Consider the following 16,236-nt stretch of genomic DNA (forward strand, 5'->3'; position numbering starts at 1 on the left):
TTAGCAGATCTTTTCTCCTCTGCTAGCCAATACCAGAAGTTAAAACTGTTTTATCTGCTTGACCTGTTTTGTCCCAGGTGTTAATCATCGTCATTTGTAAGTCTTACAGAAGATGCATCTAATGGCATTTCAAATGCTTTATCTTTTGTTTTCCCTTGCAGTTTCACAACCACAGGCTGTACATAGCCAACTGGAGAAGCCATCAAGTACTGCAATTCTCTGCAATAACTGTGGAAACCCATGCAAAGGAGAAGTTTTGAGAGTTCAGAACAAATATTTCCATATTAAGTGCTTTGTTTGCAAAGGTAAGTGTTAGTGACAGCTGTTCCTGTAGGGCATTAGCACTGGGCATGTGACTTTGTCGTCCTGGAAACTTCACAAACATATTTTCAATCCAATCCATGCCTGAAAGGATTTACTGTAAACTCTATGACTGCTTACTGTAAAATTATAAACATTATAAATCCTAAAAGTGGAGTATGTTTTGAATAGGTCTAAGTCCATGGAGTTTACTATAGAGTTGGGAACTCCGTAGGCTTGGGAGAACTGGTAGTGAAACGGAGCGGTGGGTTAGGAGGAAATTAACATTTACAAAGAAATTCGGTGGGTAGCCCTGTCCCAGCTTTCTAATGCATGCCATGGGGTGGGCCATGGCCATGGCCAGGCCACCTCTGTTCAGACTCTCTTGTGTTGGACTGTGATGTTGATATCCCAGTGTGACCCGCTGTGTTTTTCTATTTTGAGGGGGGAACTACTTGGTTGCTCCAGGTTGGTCCCTGACTGTGGTCTAATATTGACACATTGTGAATGGCAGAGGCGGGTCGAGGGAACAGGGAATTAACCGATAACAACACCCCTTCTGTAGACACTTGATTGTTTGAAAGATTATCTGGAGGTTGCAAAGATCTAATTTGTTTTGAATGTACAAGTGAGTACATGTTAACTGATGTTTACTGGACAACCTGCTTACTTCGTTATTAAGCAGTACTTCAAAGGACATTTATTAATCGTTGTAGCACAGCCTAGAAACATGAGCATGGCTTTTGTCCCAGCTGTGTTAATGTGACTCTTTCAATTTCTATTTAGAGGAAAGTGTCAGAAAGAAAATGGTCATTATCTGTCAGCTATGCTGATATATTTATAAATCCCATGGGATTAAGGATATTCGATACCTGAGTCAGTCTCTAGTGAGTTAGATAGGATTAAATGTTTAGCTCAATAATTGTGTTCTTGGCAAAATTACACAGCAAGAAAAGTAAGCATAGTGCATTTTCCTGAATAGCAAACAGTTTTTTGGTCATCTATTCAGAACCAGAATGGAATTTAAACACAGCCCGTACATACATCTTTCAAACTCTCTTAAAGCCACCTGTTCTTCTGGCAAATTTTATTATCAAATTAGTTTTTCAGACCTAACTCAGGAGGAGACCAGCTAATTTGTTATTCAGGTGTCTTGTCTCCTGCATGAAGTCTCCGTAACATGCTGGTATGTGCTCCATATAATCATCTTGATGGAATCCAAGCCCCCTTTTTATATAGATCTGCTATGAGAAAACATTGACAAGTCCTGTGGAAGGAACGAGACACAATTATACATCCACATTTTCATTTCATAGGGCATCTCCTTCTAGAGGTTGCCAGGTCACCTGCAAATGCAGCAAGTGGATTCTGAAGCTATTCACTGATCCCAAATTTAGGCAGTGCAGAGGCTTTTTTTCCCACCCCCATGCAGAAGATGATGATGAATGTACTGTAGAAGCTCTATTAGCCCTGCCTGTCTGTAAGAGATAAGGAGTTTGCTCGCTTCAGGCAAATCTTGGATAAAATGAAAAAAAAAAAAAAAAAATCACAGTGTTAACAAGGAAGAATCAGGGTGGTGTCTGTCAGCCTCCCATCAGACTCAGCTGGCACAGGAGGTAGTGTCGGAGACGTGTGGTTAAACTGCTTCTTGGTGTCACGGTTCATGGAGTGCTTATATTCCTCCTTACTAATCATTTTGCTAAGTGCTAAATTTATACATACGGTTCTTTTTCCCCCCTCTTTATTTAAATGCCATAATTCCTTTTATCACTTTTCAAGGGTTTCTGTCAGTTTACTGGCATCCTTCTGGTACCTGTTTTTGTTTGTTTCTGGGTTTTATTTGTTTCTTAAGAAGCGTAAGTTGCTTTCTAGTGTGAATTTACCCCATTGTTACACGAGAAGAGCTTAGGAACAGAACAGAGCACTGAACATACATTTCACTAGCAACATAAAGGGGAAAAAAATCAGGTTAAGGAAATGCGATTTGGGTTTTTAATCATGCTCAAATCAATGGATGAAAAAACATAGTTAATGTGTTAGGATTTAGCAAAAAAATGGTACTCAGTTCTCCTGGTCAGTTGAGCACTTACCTCCTTTCAGCCTTGGAGGAGACATTCGTGCCACGACCCCTTTTCTCAACCCCTTTTCTTGTCATGCTGCTGGGCAGTGGTGCGTGGGCAGGGTGACGATCCTGGGAATATATTTACCTTACAGTTGACTCCTCCCTGCGGTGCATTTATTTTGATGGTGCTCAGCAGTGCAGCTTGCCCACTCTCACCTCATCTGCCAAAGATAGCACCTTGAAAGAGGCAGCGTGTCCAGCATCCAGCGCGGCCGCAGGACAGTCCCAGGACAGATAATCCCATGTGGGGGCTGGCCGCATTGCCCTGCTAAGCTGCCTGCCTGCTTAGGTTGACTGCCTCCATATTAAACTACCTGATAGCCTTGATCAGAAAACCTCGGGCAGTTCTAAAACTGCAGGAAATTACATTCCTTCTCACAGTATTTACAGAGGTGGTGGAGATCACAAACTGACCGAGAGCGCATGAAGAAGAATGACAAATGACCATGTCCTGAGAGGGTGTCGAGAGGTATTTGAGGTCTGTTTGAATGACTTGATCAGTGACAGATGGTATTACGCTGGAAGAAGTCACACTTACCTTTTGGAATATGTGTGAAATGTGAAACTATTTCTTTGATAGTGTTGGATAAATTATGAGGTTTCAGGGGAGCAGAGACATTTAATTGTTTCATTTTTATAGGGTACAAAGGTAGTTTTGTATGTTGCCGTACTGTCATCTGGTTATTCCTATGGGGACTGAGTTTCAGAATGGTAACGGCAAGTATGTAGGTGCCTTTTGTATTTAAATTAAATTATATAACCAAGGAAGGTTAGTATAAAGTCATTAATTCCGATCCAGTTCTTACATTCCCCAGATAATGATTCTAAAATGTTCTAAGAAAAATTTTAAAAAATCGAATAATTTTTCTTATTATTCAGGATTGAGATACATATATCCAGATAAAAAAATTTAATAGCGATACTGTGAACATCTGCTAGTTGTGCTCAGTATCAAAGTTTAATATGACTTATGGAGGTAAATAGGCATTATAAAGAAGGTTTATACTCATATCTGTTAATATATATTGTTTCTTGTTAAAGTACACATCTACTCTGCTAGTAAAAGGCTATAGGGAATGTGCCATCAAGTCTAACTTTAAATTTTTCCTCAGTCTTAACTTGAAAATATCTCCCATTTTAATCAGGTTTAATGAAATGCAGTTATAATAGAAGTAGATGCCTTTGAAATACAAGGCAAACATTGCATTCAGTAGACTTCAAGGGCTTTGGTTCCCATGTTTGCCAATTCTCTTACTGCTGTAATGAAAGCACCAAGGGAAATGACAAAAGGTGATAAAATATTGATGACTCAGACTATCAAATTAAAACAGATTGTGTTGTCTAGTTCATTCTGAGGGTGTCTGTCAGGACAGCTTCTCATACAGGGCATGGTATTAGGCAAATACTCACTTGGAGCTCGATTACAACAGTGTAATTTAGTGAGCGAGCGGAGGCAGAGACTAGTGCAGAATTGTAGACAGGAGAGATGTAGGTCCTGCAATTATATTATTCTGGATAGCCTCTTTGATCTTTCATAAAGATAGAAATTACCTTGTTTTAGGAGTGTTTGTCAAGTATTTCTTCTTCTGCATCCTGACATTTCCAAAGCAGCAGTAACCTGTGCCAAATACAGTAGTTAGGAAATACTGGAAGCATGAACCAAAGCCCAAGGTTCTAGGGGGTCTGGAAAATTTGATTACTACAGCTTTATATAAAATCAGAAAGTATACTTTACAGTATTTTATATAGTTGCTCTAGCAGACCAAATAATGGATAATCCATAGTATGTTTGCAAATCTGTTTGCATGCAAAAATCCTGCAGTCTCCACCCTCGATAAATGGGGAAAAACCATGCAATCCTGCAAAAAGCAGTTCCTTGTACAAGATTACTTGTATGTGAAAAGAACAATAACTCGCATCCTTGTCCTTTACTGGTTTGGTCGTGATGAAATGAAGCAAGCTTGCAATCCGTGCCACAGATATTAAAACATGACCATTGTGCTATAGCAGCTTTGCTATGTATGTGTCTGTCTTGTTTTACTCCTAATCAAAATTCCCTGGATTGCTGTCTTGCTTTGGATGCAGCACGTGCAGTCTTCCACGTTGGCATCCCTAGCAGTTTCAAGTATGCATTTTCCCCAATTAATTTTCATCTGTTTGTTTAACTAACCTGTTAGAACATATAACATCTTCAGCTAGAGTTGGGTATATGCTTTTGTGGGTCAGGGTTTCTGACTCTTGTGGCACTACAGCTTCCCGGGAATTGTGAAAAAGCCCTGGGCTGGATATATCACTTTTATACCATTTTTTCAGTAGGGCATACAACACAACCCAGAGTTATATCATTTATTGTGAAGCCATGTTAACAGGAGGGAGTAACACAGAATATATGGTGAAAAGGTTAAAAACATCAAGTAACTTGGCAATAGGAGTGATTTGTTTGTTAGGTCAAATGCATCTCCTAGGATATAAATATGCTAAAGCTATGCTGTGTAATCTGAGGGACTCGTGTTTGAACATAGCTACGGGGTTTCACATTTCGGAATGGGAGTCATTTACGGGAAGCTCGCTAGTAAGATTTCTGAGTCCCAGCTTTTGGCCAAGCAGCGGCGGCTGATGGCATGCATGGTATCTTAGGCACTGGGGATGCAGCGTAGGGGCTCCTGCTCATCAGGCGCTCTCAGCAACGTGCTCATCGCTTCCCAAGTACTTTACAAGTTTGCAGTCCCAGATCATATTTACTCAGTATAATAGGAAAAACTGTGTTTTTGATGCAACACTCTGAGTCTGTCTTGGGCAGTACCAATGTCACATTAGCTTAATGTTTTATTTCATTGAAATAATGATAATAATAATGGCAATTATAATCGCTTTTGCCTGTGCAAAACGTTTTAATGCAGTGGCGAATGGTTCTATGTTGTGGCTTTGAGATTTTTAAACTTAAACTTTAAAAATCGTTAATCACTAACTTTCTAAAAGCAGCTCAATAATTAAAGCATGAAAAAAGATTTAATCAGTGAACTCTCACAATCACAAAGTAATTGTTAATTTTTCTGTTGCTTTGATCATACCCTTGTTAGTTGCAACCTTTCTTTGGATTCATGAAGAACTTTCTGCAACCCCTCATATCTTGGTTGTACACCAGCCACACTGGCACTTAAGTGAAAGCTTTATTTCTTGGCATATATTTCATCCAGAGTCTGATGATTTTTTTTTTAAGAGTGTGTTTCATAAATTTTTATAATATTAGTAAAGTGTGGGAAAGGCACAAGGGAGAAATCACAGTTAGGAGTATTGGTAAAGGAATATCTTCCTAACATTTCAATAAAGGTTATCTATTTGTCCACCACAGGAAGCCAAGACCACCTGGTTTCCAACTTGACTTATCTCATTGAAAGACATTAAATTTCTGGGGTTTTAGGTTTTTAGGACATAGTAAAGCTATACATACTTTACTAGTCTTTATACCCAGGATATTACATAATACCCCTGCCTTACTTTCTTACTAATAGGCAAGTACAGCTTTCTTTAGTCTTTTAATTTCCTTGCTTTTCTCCTTATTTATATCATTCTAGTCCAGAGGCTGAGAAGCTATGCTAGAAAGTTAAGTGCTCATTAAAAACACAGATAGGATTTTTGAAAAAGTAATTGCTGAAATTTATGGGGGATGACCCAAACTACAGATACAGCCATGTGCAGAAGATGTTTGCGTTGTGGAGGGCTGGTTCCTCACTGGGAAGAGCTACCTGGGAGAGGTGCTTAACCACGCTGGGAATGCTGAGGTAGATTTACACAAAGACACCAAGTAAGTGGAGAGTAGTTAAACACACCCTGGTTGAAATCAAAGTAGAACCCGGACAAAACTGAATGCATTTTGAAATTATGCCTGACGTTTGTTCAGTAAAGTTTTGGATGGTAACATAAGCTTTGCAGCAGTAAAGTAGTTATTCAGTTAAGGCAGTTTTGAGCATACATAATTTCAGCCCACATTAAATAGTGTCACCCCTGTGAAGAGCCTGTAATTCTTTTGAATTGCTCAAGTTCTCTTCCTAGGGTAAAGTTTTTCCCCATGCAAAAAATGTCAGTGCAAGAATGCAGGAGGACTTTGTCTATTACGCTCTTTCACATGGGGACACAGCAGAGATAGAGCCAGCACGCTGGAGTAGTTACTGGGCATTTCAATGCGCTAAGGTGATGTGAAGCCTGCCTGGAGACCCAGAGAGAGTTGTTGCATAAAATTCACCACTACCAGAGGGGTGTTATTCCACCTCCTGCTTTCTGTGACTCATTAACACAAGACCATCTGCCATATCTGTGCATAGTCAGAGCAAGCACTTAATTTGAAAACCTGTAATGGCACCCAAAGCATCATTACAAAAAAATCAGAAAATATTTAATGTTGTTGCTTTACATGTTTCTCGGGGGAGGGGGGGGAAGAAAAAAGCAAATTGTTTTAATTAGTCTGGCAAATGACAGCAGTATTTTATCATGAAGGCTAAAGATGCTATTAGGTTCAAAATGGATTGCAGCACTTAAATCTCTTTAGCATGCTTGTAAATCTTGAATAACAGGTGGATTCCTTAAAATAATAAATCAGTGTAAACCAGACAACTTTTCCAGTTTTCCTGGGGGTTGTTTCAGTAGCTTAGAACAGCCTCGTACATAGTGCAGTGAGGATCTCTCGCACCCTTAACATTGTAGGAGAGCTTTTATGGGACACTAACACTGTCTTTAAGCTACTGGGAAATTCTACTTTCCAGAAGGAAAATGGAAAATGGAAATGCAGTTTCTAGCGTAAAAATGGCTAGATGTGTAGCTCCCATAAATTATAGGAGTCAAGTTACATAGTGCACAGGAAATTCCCCAAACTCTCCTTCATTTTAATGAGTACACCTGAGCTGTTAATGTTTTGTCAGCCTCGTAAGAGCATTCTGAATCTCTAAGGGTTTTCCTGCACTGAAGTGTGTACTCCATAAATTAATTTATGGGTACTGTGGCCAGTCTAGCCTGAGACCTTGTGTAGATGTGCTGTAGGCTCTATCCTTTATAGCTCTGTCAGTGGTACACGTGCATGGTGAAGCGTTGTAAGGTGGATAAGATATAGCCCACAGTTGTCTGTATCTTACCCACTCCAGAAAGTTCTTCTGGTTTTCCTCTGGCAGAAGCTGTCTGCCTTCCTGTAGTTCCCGGCTGGGAGCTGGGGAAGGGGCCAGCAGGTCTGGCCCAGACTTTTTTGGTGCTGCATACTGCTTTTGTTTGCCCAGGACTGAACAAAATGAGGTGAGATTCCAGTCCTTGAGCTTATAGCTGATATTTCAGATTTTAAGGCTAAAATGCTGCTGGTGACTGACAGGACTGAGTAGTCTTGATTTCCTGGACAACTGCTTGGAAGGCCTTTGATACGGTCGCTCCTGCCTAGGAAGAGTGATTGGATTGTATGGATTATATACCATTGCATCATTCCTTCTGTCTTGCTGCTGCTGCCTCTGCACTTATCGACAGAAGTTTCAGGCGTGAATTAACCAAGAGGGTGAGTGAGATGATATTCCCATGCAGATTTTTGATGGCCAGCAAACTTCCAGCTGGAGAAGACTTCTCCAAAAGCTTACCTGGACTCATCCGCACCAGACCATGCAACAGAAAGAGTATCACAGTCACAGTTATCTTCTGGAAACGGGCTTAGACTGTGTCAAATTAATTGCAGGTCAGTTTGAAGGTAAATCAAAGCTGTAGCTGTGGAACTTTGCCAGGTGGTTGCTATTGCCTCTCACAGGCATAATGGCCAGGAGAAATGTTCCAGGTGTAATCATCGGCTTTTGGAGAATGGGCTCTCAGGCTGCATCAGTGGTGTATGAAGACATGCAATTTAGCTGCCAAAAGAGAATTACATCAGCAGCATATTTACTACGTGTCAGTCTTGGGATCTTAGTCAGCCACCAGCACCCATCTCAGGGATGGAGGAAAATACTAGAAATGGACATAAAGCCTCAGTGCTGAGGTAGAAAACTTTCATTTAGCTCTGAGCAAGCAGAGGTCTTTTCCTTGTTTTCTCTGTTACAGTGTTATGAATGGGTCTTTGTTCCTTCTTTTATTTTCAGGGTCCCTGGCTTTCTGTCCTGTGTTGGATTCATGCCTGGTTGATTCCGTCAGGCAACAAATGGGACAGAAAAACAGACTTCATACATGCAGTTGCATGTAAGCAAACTGCTTGATTGTCTGGCAGGCTGAAAGCAGAATGGCACTGTTTCAATGACAAGACCACCAGTGCATTTTACCGTTACAGCCTGCTGTAGTGTACAGCAGCACAGCAAGCTGTCCATCCTCCAGAACTCTCAGGACACAGCCGATTTTCAGGCCCAGCACAAAGCCAAAGAATTAATCTACTTTCAGTAGGCTCATTTTCCAGCAAGGGAAATAGAGATTCATTTTCTAGTCGTACAGTGCAAATGGAATACTGATGACATAAAATAGCAGGGTAGCAACATGCTTAAAGTGCATTAATTAATTGCTGTTGCTGCTATTTATTTTTATAGGCTGTAGGCAATAAAGAATTATGGAGTTAGATTGACTGTGAAATCACACAGCATAAATGACAGTGCTCCAGGTGCTGTTACAGACACCAGGCTGGGGAGAAAAGTAGCCTGTTTCTAAGCAAGTAGAAGAATGTCTGAGATCTATATGAAGTATTTTGGTGTCAGGTAACTGCACACCATCTTAATGAGTGGAATTACTGTGTTGTCAGAGAAGCCGTACTGAGGTACCCTCCTCAGAAATGGTGTGTATAACTTCCATCTCAAGTCCCACAGCACATCCAGGTACTGGCTTGCTGCCAAATAACATAAGAGGAGACAAACACTTATTCACTACTTAAAAATTTCTCCTAAAGGCATAACTGTTCAGGATAGGGCATTCCCTTGGTATACAGGCTAGTACCAAGACAGCAGCTGAGTTACTCAGTGTGAGTCTCTTCATTATCATAAGTGCTATGTTTGCAATGCTTTTTTTTGTTTCACTAAGATGAACTTCAGTAATGGTTGGAAACTGTTTCTAGGTTTTAAATAACCCTACCTCCAGATACTCATTTTGGATGACAAGTGTTGGGTAGGAGTAGAATTGTGACATAATGCTGATTTCCTTCCTAGGAGGGTAAGATCTGGTAGTTGCCTCCAGACATGTTCCCTAGACTTCCTCCAGCTTTCCTTTCCTTGATTTCTTGTCTCTGCAGGTGTGCAGGATGATCTTAGCTGGGCAGTGTCTCTGTCCACGTAAACAGCAGGCAAAGGGCACAGCATCTCGCCTGAGGGATGGCTAATGGGTCTGTTTTCAGATCTAGTCTTCTCAGCTTTAAATTGGGACTATTTTAATATCCAAGCCAGTATTTGACTGGTTTCTCCTCTGTTCAGCTGGGTGTCGAGTTAAATTGTATCAGATGGTTCAAAGGGTGCAGGAGCACACGAGGGTTCATGACTCGAGTTGCGGCTGGTGGAGCATAGCTAGCGATGGGGTGATGTGTGAAGAGCAAGGGAGGAGGATTTGGATTTTGGAAAAGCTGTGACTTCCCCCAGCCTGCAGAGTCAGTGGGTAAGAGGAGGGACTTTCTCCTGTGCCCAAGATTCACTCATGAGCTAGATTTTTCTTCATTCATTAGTAAATAGAAAGACTTTGCAGAAGATAGCACCTTTTTGAACTGTCACATACGTGATCTCTGTTAGGGGCGTTATGCCAAAACAAGATGGAAAGAAAGGGCCAAAAGCCCAACGTGCTCAGTTTTCTGTGCCAAAAAATGCATTAATGGACTCTATTTCTTAGGAGTTTTGCTTATAGCTAATCAGTTGAGAGGGAACTCTAGAAGAACTAATGACCATTGACAAGCATTGAGATTAAGGGGCCAAGTGTGGCATCAAGGTCTGATACAAATTATTTTTGAAACTTATTGGAATGCTAAAAGACTAAAAACCTGTATCACTGATACATATACACAGTTCTGTGGTGGCTAAGCCTGTCTGAAACCTTTTCGTCCCAGCTTTTTTCTCTGAACACATATTTTACAATGTACTTAATATTTTTGCATGAAAAGCCTGTTTTCGTTTAAAAGCTGTAATGAAAAAAATATTTTTCTGTAGTATGGCACATGTAAGATTGCTCTAGCTAAAATCTCCACAAGTTATGGTTTTAGTGACATAAAAGCAGCTGACTTTACAAAAGAAACATTCAAGTAAATTATGGTCCTCCACCATAAAAATGTTCTTACACTAAACTGAATCATTAGTCGTACTGACGTACATCAGGAGATTTAATAGCCTTGCTGAGCAGAAGAGGTTATCAAATCTCTGAAGAAGAATAAGCATGTTGGCCCCTAGTCTCAATTCAATTTGTTACAGATCTAATTGGTTCCAAATAAATTTATACTATAATCTATTTATATGTTAGTTAATTTCTACTACTGTATTACACAGAAAGAAGTACTGTCAGTGAAAAAGAAAGAGCTTCTTTCCTTATTTCCCATGCATTTTCCACTGTAACCATAGATTTCAATGACTTGAAATTTTGTGCAGTATCAAGGAATAGTTTAATAAAACTACTAGGTATTTGTTATATTGTAATGTGTGCTAAGTGGTGATTTTGTGGAGGAAGACAGATACATCTACTTAACTAAGTAGAAGCATTAAATGGAAGAACTGTATTTTTGAATGTTAATATTTATATTTTATGGATGGTATTAGGTTTAAGGTACTTGAACTCTAAGAAAGTAAAAAACCCAGGTTTTTTTCTCATTTCATCCAAACTTGTTTCACATTTGCCACTTTTTATGGTTTTGTGATCTCTCACTCATTATCATTTTAAAAATAGTCTGTTTAAGCTAATATTTTAACCATATCTCATAATCCCTTGTTAATAACGGTCAGACATCATTCCAAAGCTATAGAGATCCGAGGCCTTTTTTTCCATCTTTTCTTTTGCTTACTGGGTTGCTGTTCCACAACCTCTTTCCTGTGATGGTTAGAAACACTTGTATTAATTTGAGCCTCCCTTTATTCATGGCCAGGGTTTCCTCCCTTGTTCTTGTGACAACATTCTCACTGGGTTTAAATAGCTTTTCATCTTTTCTTTAACTGCTCTCTTTAAACCTCAGATGTATGTTGAAATATTAGTTGTTTCCTAAGTTGTTTTTTTTTTTTTGTTACGCTAAACAAGCCAAGCTCTGCTTGTCTCTCAGAATAGGCTTTTTTTTTCTTTATAGCATCCTGATAGCCCTGCTCTGCTGTGAATCAGTCTTTTGTGAAAATAACTGAGCAAGATATACCCTGTGTGCTCACAAGGTATGCTATCTTTAATACTAGCTAGCTCTGTGGGCCCTGCTTGGCCCAGTGCATCCTTACTTATTACTTCAAAATATGAATGAGTTGTAGTTGTCCTGTGATGGCCAATATTTGCAAGCCTCTCTTTCCTTCTGCCACTCAGAAGGGAATTTTTTTGTTGCTCCTGTTTGAATGAAAGACGATTCACTTTGTGCATTTAAAGTAAATCACTTCTCCGTGTCTCAAGGAATCCAGCTCCCCTGCTATCCAGGTTGCCTTCTGCACTGATCGTGCCTATGTGCTTCGGGTCATGAGTGCACTTCACTGTCATGGATCTGCTTTGTTGTAGAAAGAGCATGGTTCCTACTGGCATTTCACATAGTCATTAATCAGCTTTACTAATAGCCATCCTTGAGGCTGTGCTTCCTCCTTCTTCACAAACCACTGTCATCTCCACCTTGGCCAATTACCTAGTTACAGTCTTACCCTGTTAATTTTTTCTGTCCTATCTATTGCTCTAGAGCTACAGGTAGGTGAGATTTACAGCACTTGGTTTATCTAGAAAGTTAGGTATCTTGAAATAGCTCTGTATTGTTGAGCAAGTATGTTGGTAAGTTGTTTTTCCTTCTTGTGGCCCACTTCATTTCTTGTATGAATGTCACCCCAGTGTAGTTAGCAAAAGCCACCAGAAGAACCCATTATTTCATCATGGAGTTCACTTGCAGTGTACCTGCTATGACTGTCAGGCTGAATCGGTTAATATTAACTGGACAGTACAGTAACAGGTATTAGCACAACTTTGGTAGAAAGCAATTCTTAATCTTCATTTGCTGTTCAGATGAGTGCGTGCTCTGCTCATGCTTGCCTGTGCCTAATGGAGTAATTTGTATTCGTCCTTATTGAATTCGGCCACTCGTGTACAGGGAGGTCGAAGTGATGGCAATGCAGAGAGGGGCCTGCGTAGATGGCGCCCAGCTCAGCTTTTATTTTGAAGTCCAAGTATTTTGTTTATCTGGCAGTCTTTGGGTAAACAGTTTCACTGCAGGGTTTCCTGAGAAGACAGGAACTAAGTGCATTAGTGCAAACTGCTTTGGACTAATACAGAACAAGCCATAGCAATTGTAACCTCGGTGACGGAAGAGAGGAAGGCAGATACCTTCAGAGTGAGACAGGGTCCCATCAAATACCAATGACAGGGCTGTCACCAGCCCCTCCTGCCCCGAACCTCAGCATCGGGGGCCTGTTAGCGGTGAGACAGGGCCTGCGTGGCCTCCCTTAAGGACCCACGTCAGCAGTAAAAACATACAGATTTGCTTGTGCTTCCCACTCATTTTAGCAGGTGAGTAGTGGCAAGGCAGCACGACAGATGAGTGGCAGGTAACTTGTGGGTACAGTATCAACTCTTCCTCTTCCCCTTGTTATGGAAGCCCAGCCCCAAGTCCCTCTTGGGTGGCACAGACCAAAATGCGTAGGTCGGTGCCTGCCGTATAGCTCAAAGTGGCTCTTAGTGGCTTTGTTCAGGTGCCCTGCAGTAAGAAGTACTACTACTGGCATAAGGAAATATCCTGTAGGGACGTAACCGCTCCCTGCTGGCTTCAGAAACCCAATTAAGTCCTTTAGCTTGTTTCTCTTATGATCCACTCTACAAGTTTAAACACTGTATGATACAATTTAGAACAGCTCTAGTGCATCATTAGTATCAGCTCAGCATGCTGTTCAGCATCATCTTAAATCCAAAGCTGATTTGTGCTTCCGTCACACCAGTACATACCTAGGTGAAATATATAGACCGAAACTCATAATATTCAGCAAGTCATGCCATATTTTTGAAAAGTCTGTTCAAAGCGCATGTCCTTAGTAAAAATTAGAGCAAGGGTTAGAAAGAAAAATGTTAAAAGCGAATGTGTCAAGCCTGTGAGATAAAGCACATGAACAATGTATTGCAAGGTAAATTGTCCAATCCATAGTTGTTGTCCATGACAAATGCAACTTAACTGGAATTCTTTTGACTTACAAAAAAGTAACCCATGGTTTTTCAGTTCTTGGTCATATCCAAACACAGTTTCAGCATGATTGTTGTTTTCTGTCATTTAGTGGTTGGGGCCATCTCCAGGGAGAAAGATCAGGATTTAAATACCCACTCAAGGTTTAAAGAGGGCTTTGAGCCCAGGCCTCCTGTGCTGTGGTCTAAGAAAGATGATAAAAGAAGGGCAGGTGATTGGATGTGTTTCTGAATGAATGTCCAGGATCCTATGCATTCTTGTGGTTTCTGTGCTGTCAGTATGTGTTATTTTGTGCCTTGAGCATGCCTGCTGGACCCATTTCTCATAGTTCAGATGCAAGATGACAGATTGCAGACAGGCTTTGGTGTGATGCTTTGGTGTGAGTTGGGAGGCTTGACATTCAGAAACCAAAGTGCCTGTGGACTCTTAGGTACCTAAGCAGAAATCTCAGTCTTGAACTTTAAACATTTAGGTACTTTTGCTGTTTTGGGACCAAGGCACTGAGCAGCTCTGCTCAGCTGTACATGCAACCCAAATTTGATAAGCAACATTCCCACTCTCCTGTGTGCTGCATGAGAGGAGTGACACTGCCGCAGTCGTCTGTTCAGCCTCGTTTCAACATAAGCACTGCTTGCTGCTGGAAGGGCTTCCCTACATGGGCGTCCCCAGGAGCAGAAGTATGTAGTAAAAAGTGTGATGCTGTGACTTAAAGTAGTAGTCAGCACAGCAGCAGAATCACAGAATCACCATTTTGAATTCCAGTTCTCCTTATAAATTAGTTGAAGTCTGTTTTCAAAGATCCTGGTCAAATATGGATGAGGATCATCACCTACATCTCTGTATTACTTCAGCCAGCCTGTTGTATCTCTCCTCGCCAATCTTACGTGTTCTCAAAATGCCAGCCTAGCTCCATCCTTGGTGCAATGGAGAAAGCTGCTGGAAAGTCTCACAAGTCTTTGGTTAAGTCTCACAAGCCTTTCGTTAATCAACTTCAACCCTTTCCTACAGATTTAGCTTTAAAAATATAAATGGACTCTACTTTTGCCAGGAGCAGATGGTTTGGGATAGCCCTCCAATTCATGCTTGGTGAGTGATGTTTATCTGGTAAACATAAGATCTGATTTAAAATAAGGGATCTTGTAAACTTCCACAAGTTTACAGCAGTTGATATGCACATCAGACCCTGGGTTCAGGGGGAGCAGTATTTTAACCGCTTTTTGTGTCCAGGAGGAATATCAGACAATTGTAACCTCTGAGAGATGTTTCTTTGTAACATTGGTGCTTTAGATTTTGAAGGTTTGTATCCTTTATGCATTTCCTTTAACCTGTTAAATATGATGGCCGTTGTATATGCTAGTCCAGAACTCAACTCCTAAAGGCTTAACTCTGTACTAGCAGCCTCTGCACTGAGGTTAATATTTTTACAGGGAATAAATCCAGACCATTAGTGTACAAAATACATCACTGATGTAATTTACTCTGAAGGTAGTGTTTTTCAGATGCACAACTGTTCTGTGATCATAAGCCCATATATTGAAGTGCTTAAATACTCCACTGGGAGCCATACTGATCATAGGTGAAAAATCAGCATCGTCTTAGAGAGTGAGCTTTGCTTTTCAAGCCTTCTGAGTCTGCCTTTTCTCTTCCTGCAGCTTGTGGATGTGACCTGGCTCAAGGAGGATTTTTTGTGAGGCAGGGCGACTACATCTGTACTGTGGACTACCAGAGACTCTATGGCACACGGTGCTTCAGTTGTGATGAATTCATTGAGGGAGAAGTGGTCTCAGCACTGGGCAAAACCTATCACCCAGACTGTTTTGTGTGTGCTGTCTGCAGGTATGTTTTCTACATGAAGTTGTGTTTCATTTAAAAACTAGATTTTGAAAGGCAACCACCCAGCATTCAAACTTGTAGCCTATAGATGGAAAAAAAAAAATAGTTCTGTTTTCAATTTTCTGCTCCTTAAAAAGTAGTAGAATTTTTTTTAAATCCAAATTCTGAGCGCCTCTTTTTGTTTCAAATGCATTTTCTGTTTTATGGTAACTTATGTGTGAGGTTTTCAAAGTACTTGAGAAACTGCCATTGCCTGTACTGTCAGACCTTTAGCTCCAAATGTTGCTTTATTTCTCAGGTGTCTGCTATTTTGTCTTTTGTTGACCGAAGTTACAAAGGATTCAAATGCCAGTGCCTGAGTCTTTGGTGAGCTGAGTGGATGCCATATTAATAGATTTAAACCAAGGTTTCACGGTGCTGCTTCCCAGAAACATCAAGTAATTTAAAATAGGACAGCAAGGTCTTGAACTCACAATCACTTGTGTACATGCTGGATTTCACCAAGGGTCTCCAGCAGCTGTGGAGGTGACAAGTGACACAGCATACAAGGTTCCCCAGCAGCCTCGTAGAGTTCAGCAGGGATCGTTTCCCATGGGGGTACATGCAGTGTTGCAACCCAGTGTTGGTGGGGATGTTTGCAGGCTCTGCAGTCCAAGCGATTCATGTCCATTTGACCTGC

General features: G+C 40.8%; 1 protein-coding gene across 7 annotated transcripts in view; it reads left to right on the forward strand.

Annotated features, from left to right (window-relative positions):
* The window catches only part of ABLIM2 (actin binding LIM protein family member 2), a 150,147-nt gene that overhangs the window by 39,404 nt on the left and 94,507 nt on the right, over positions 1 to 16,236 (forward strand). For all 7 annotated transcript variants that reach the window (XM_064449067.1, XM_064449069.1, XM_064449072.1 and 4 more), the window contains exons 2-3: positions 162 to 305; positions 15,377 to 15,560. In XM_064449067.1, the coding sequence (XP_064305137.1) occupies positions 162 to 305; positions 15,377 to 15,560 (328 nt within the window). The remainder of the gene's footprint in view (positions 1 to 161; positions 306 to 15,376; positions 15,561 to 16,236) is intronic.

The sequence above is a fragment of the Phalacrocorax carbo genome, chromosome 4 (genome assembly GCF_963921805.1).
Source record: "Phalacrocorax carbo chromosome 4, bPhaCar2.1, whole genome shotgun sequence".
Classification (NCBI taxonomy): Eukaryota; Metazoa; Chordata; class Aves; order Suliformes; family Phalacrocoracidae; genus Phalacrocorax; species Phalacrocorax carbo.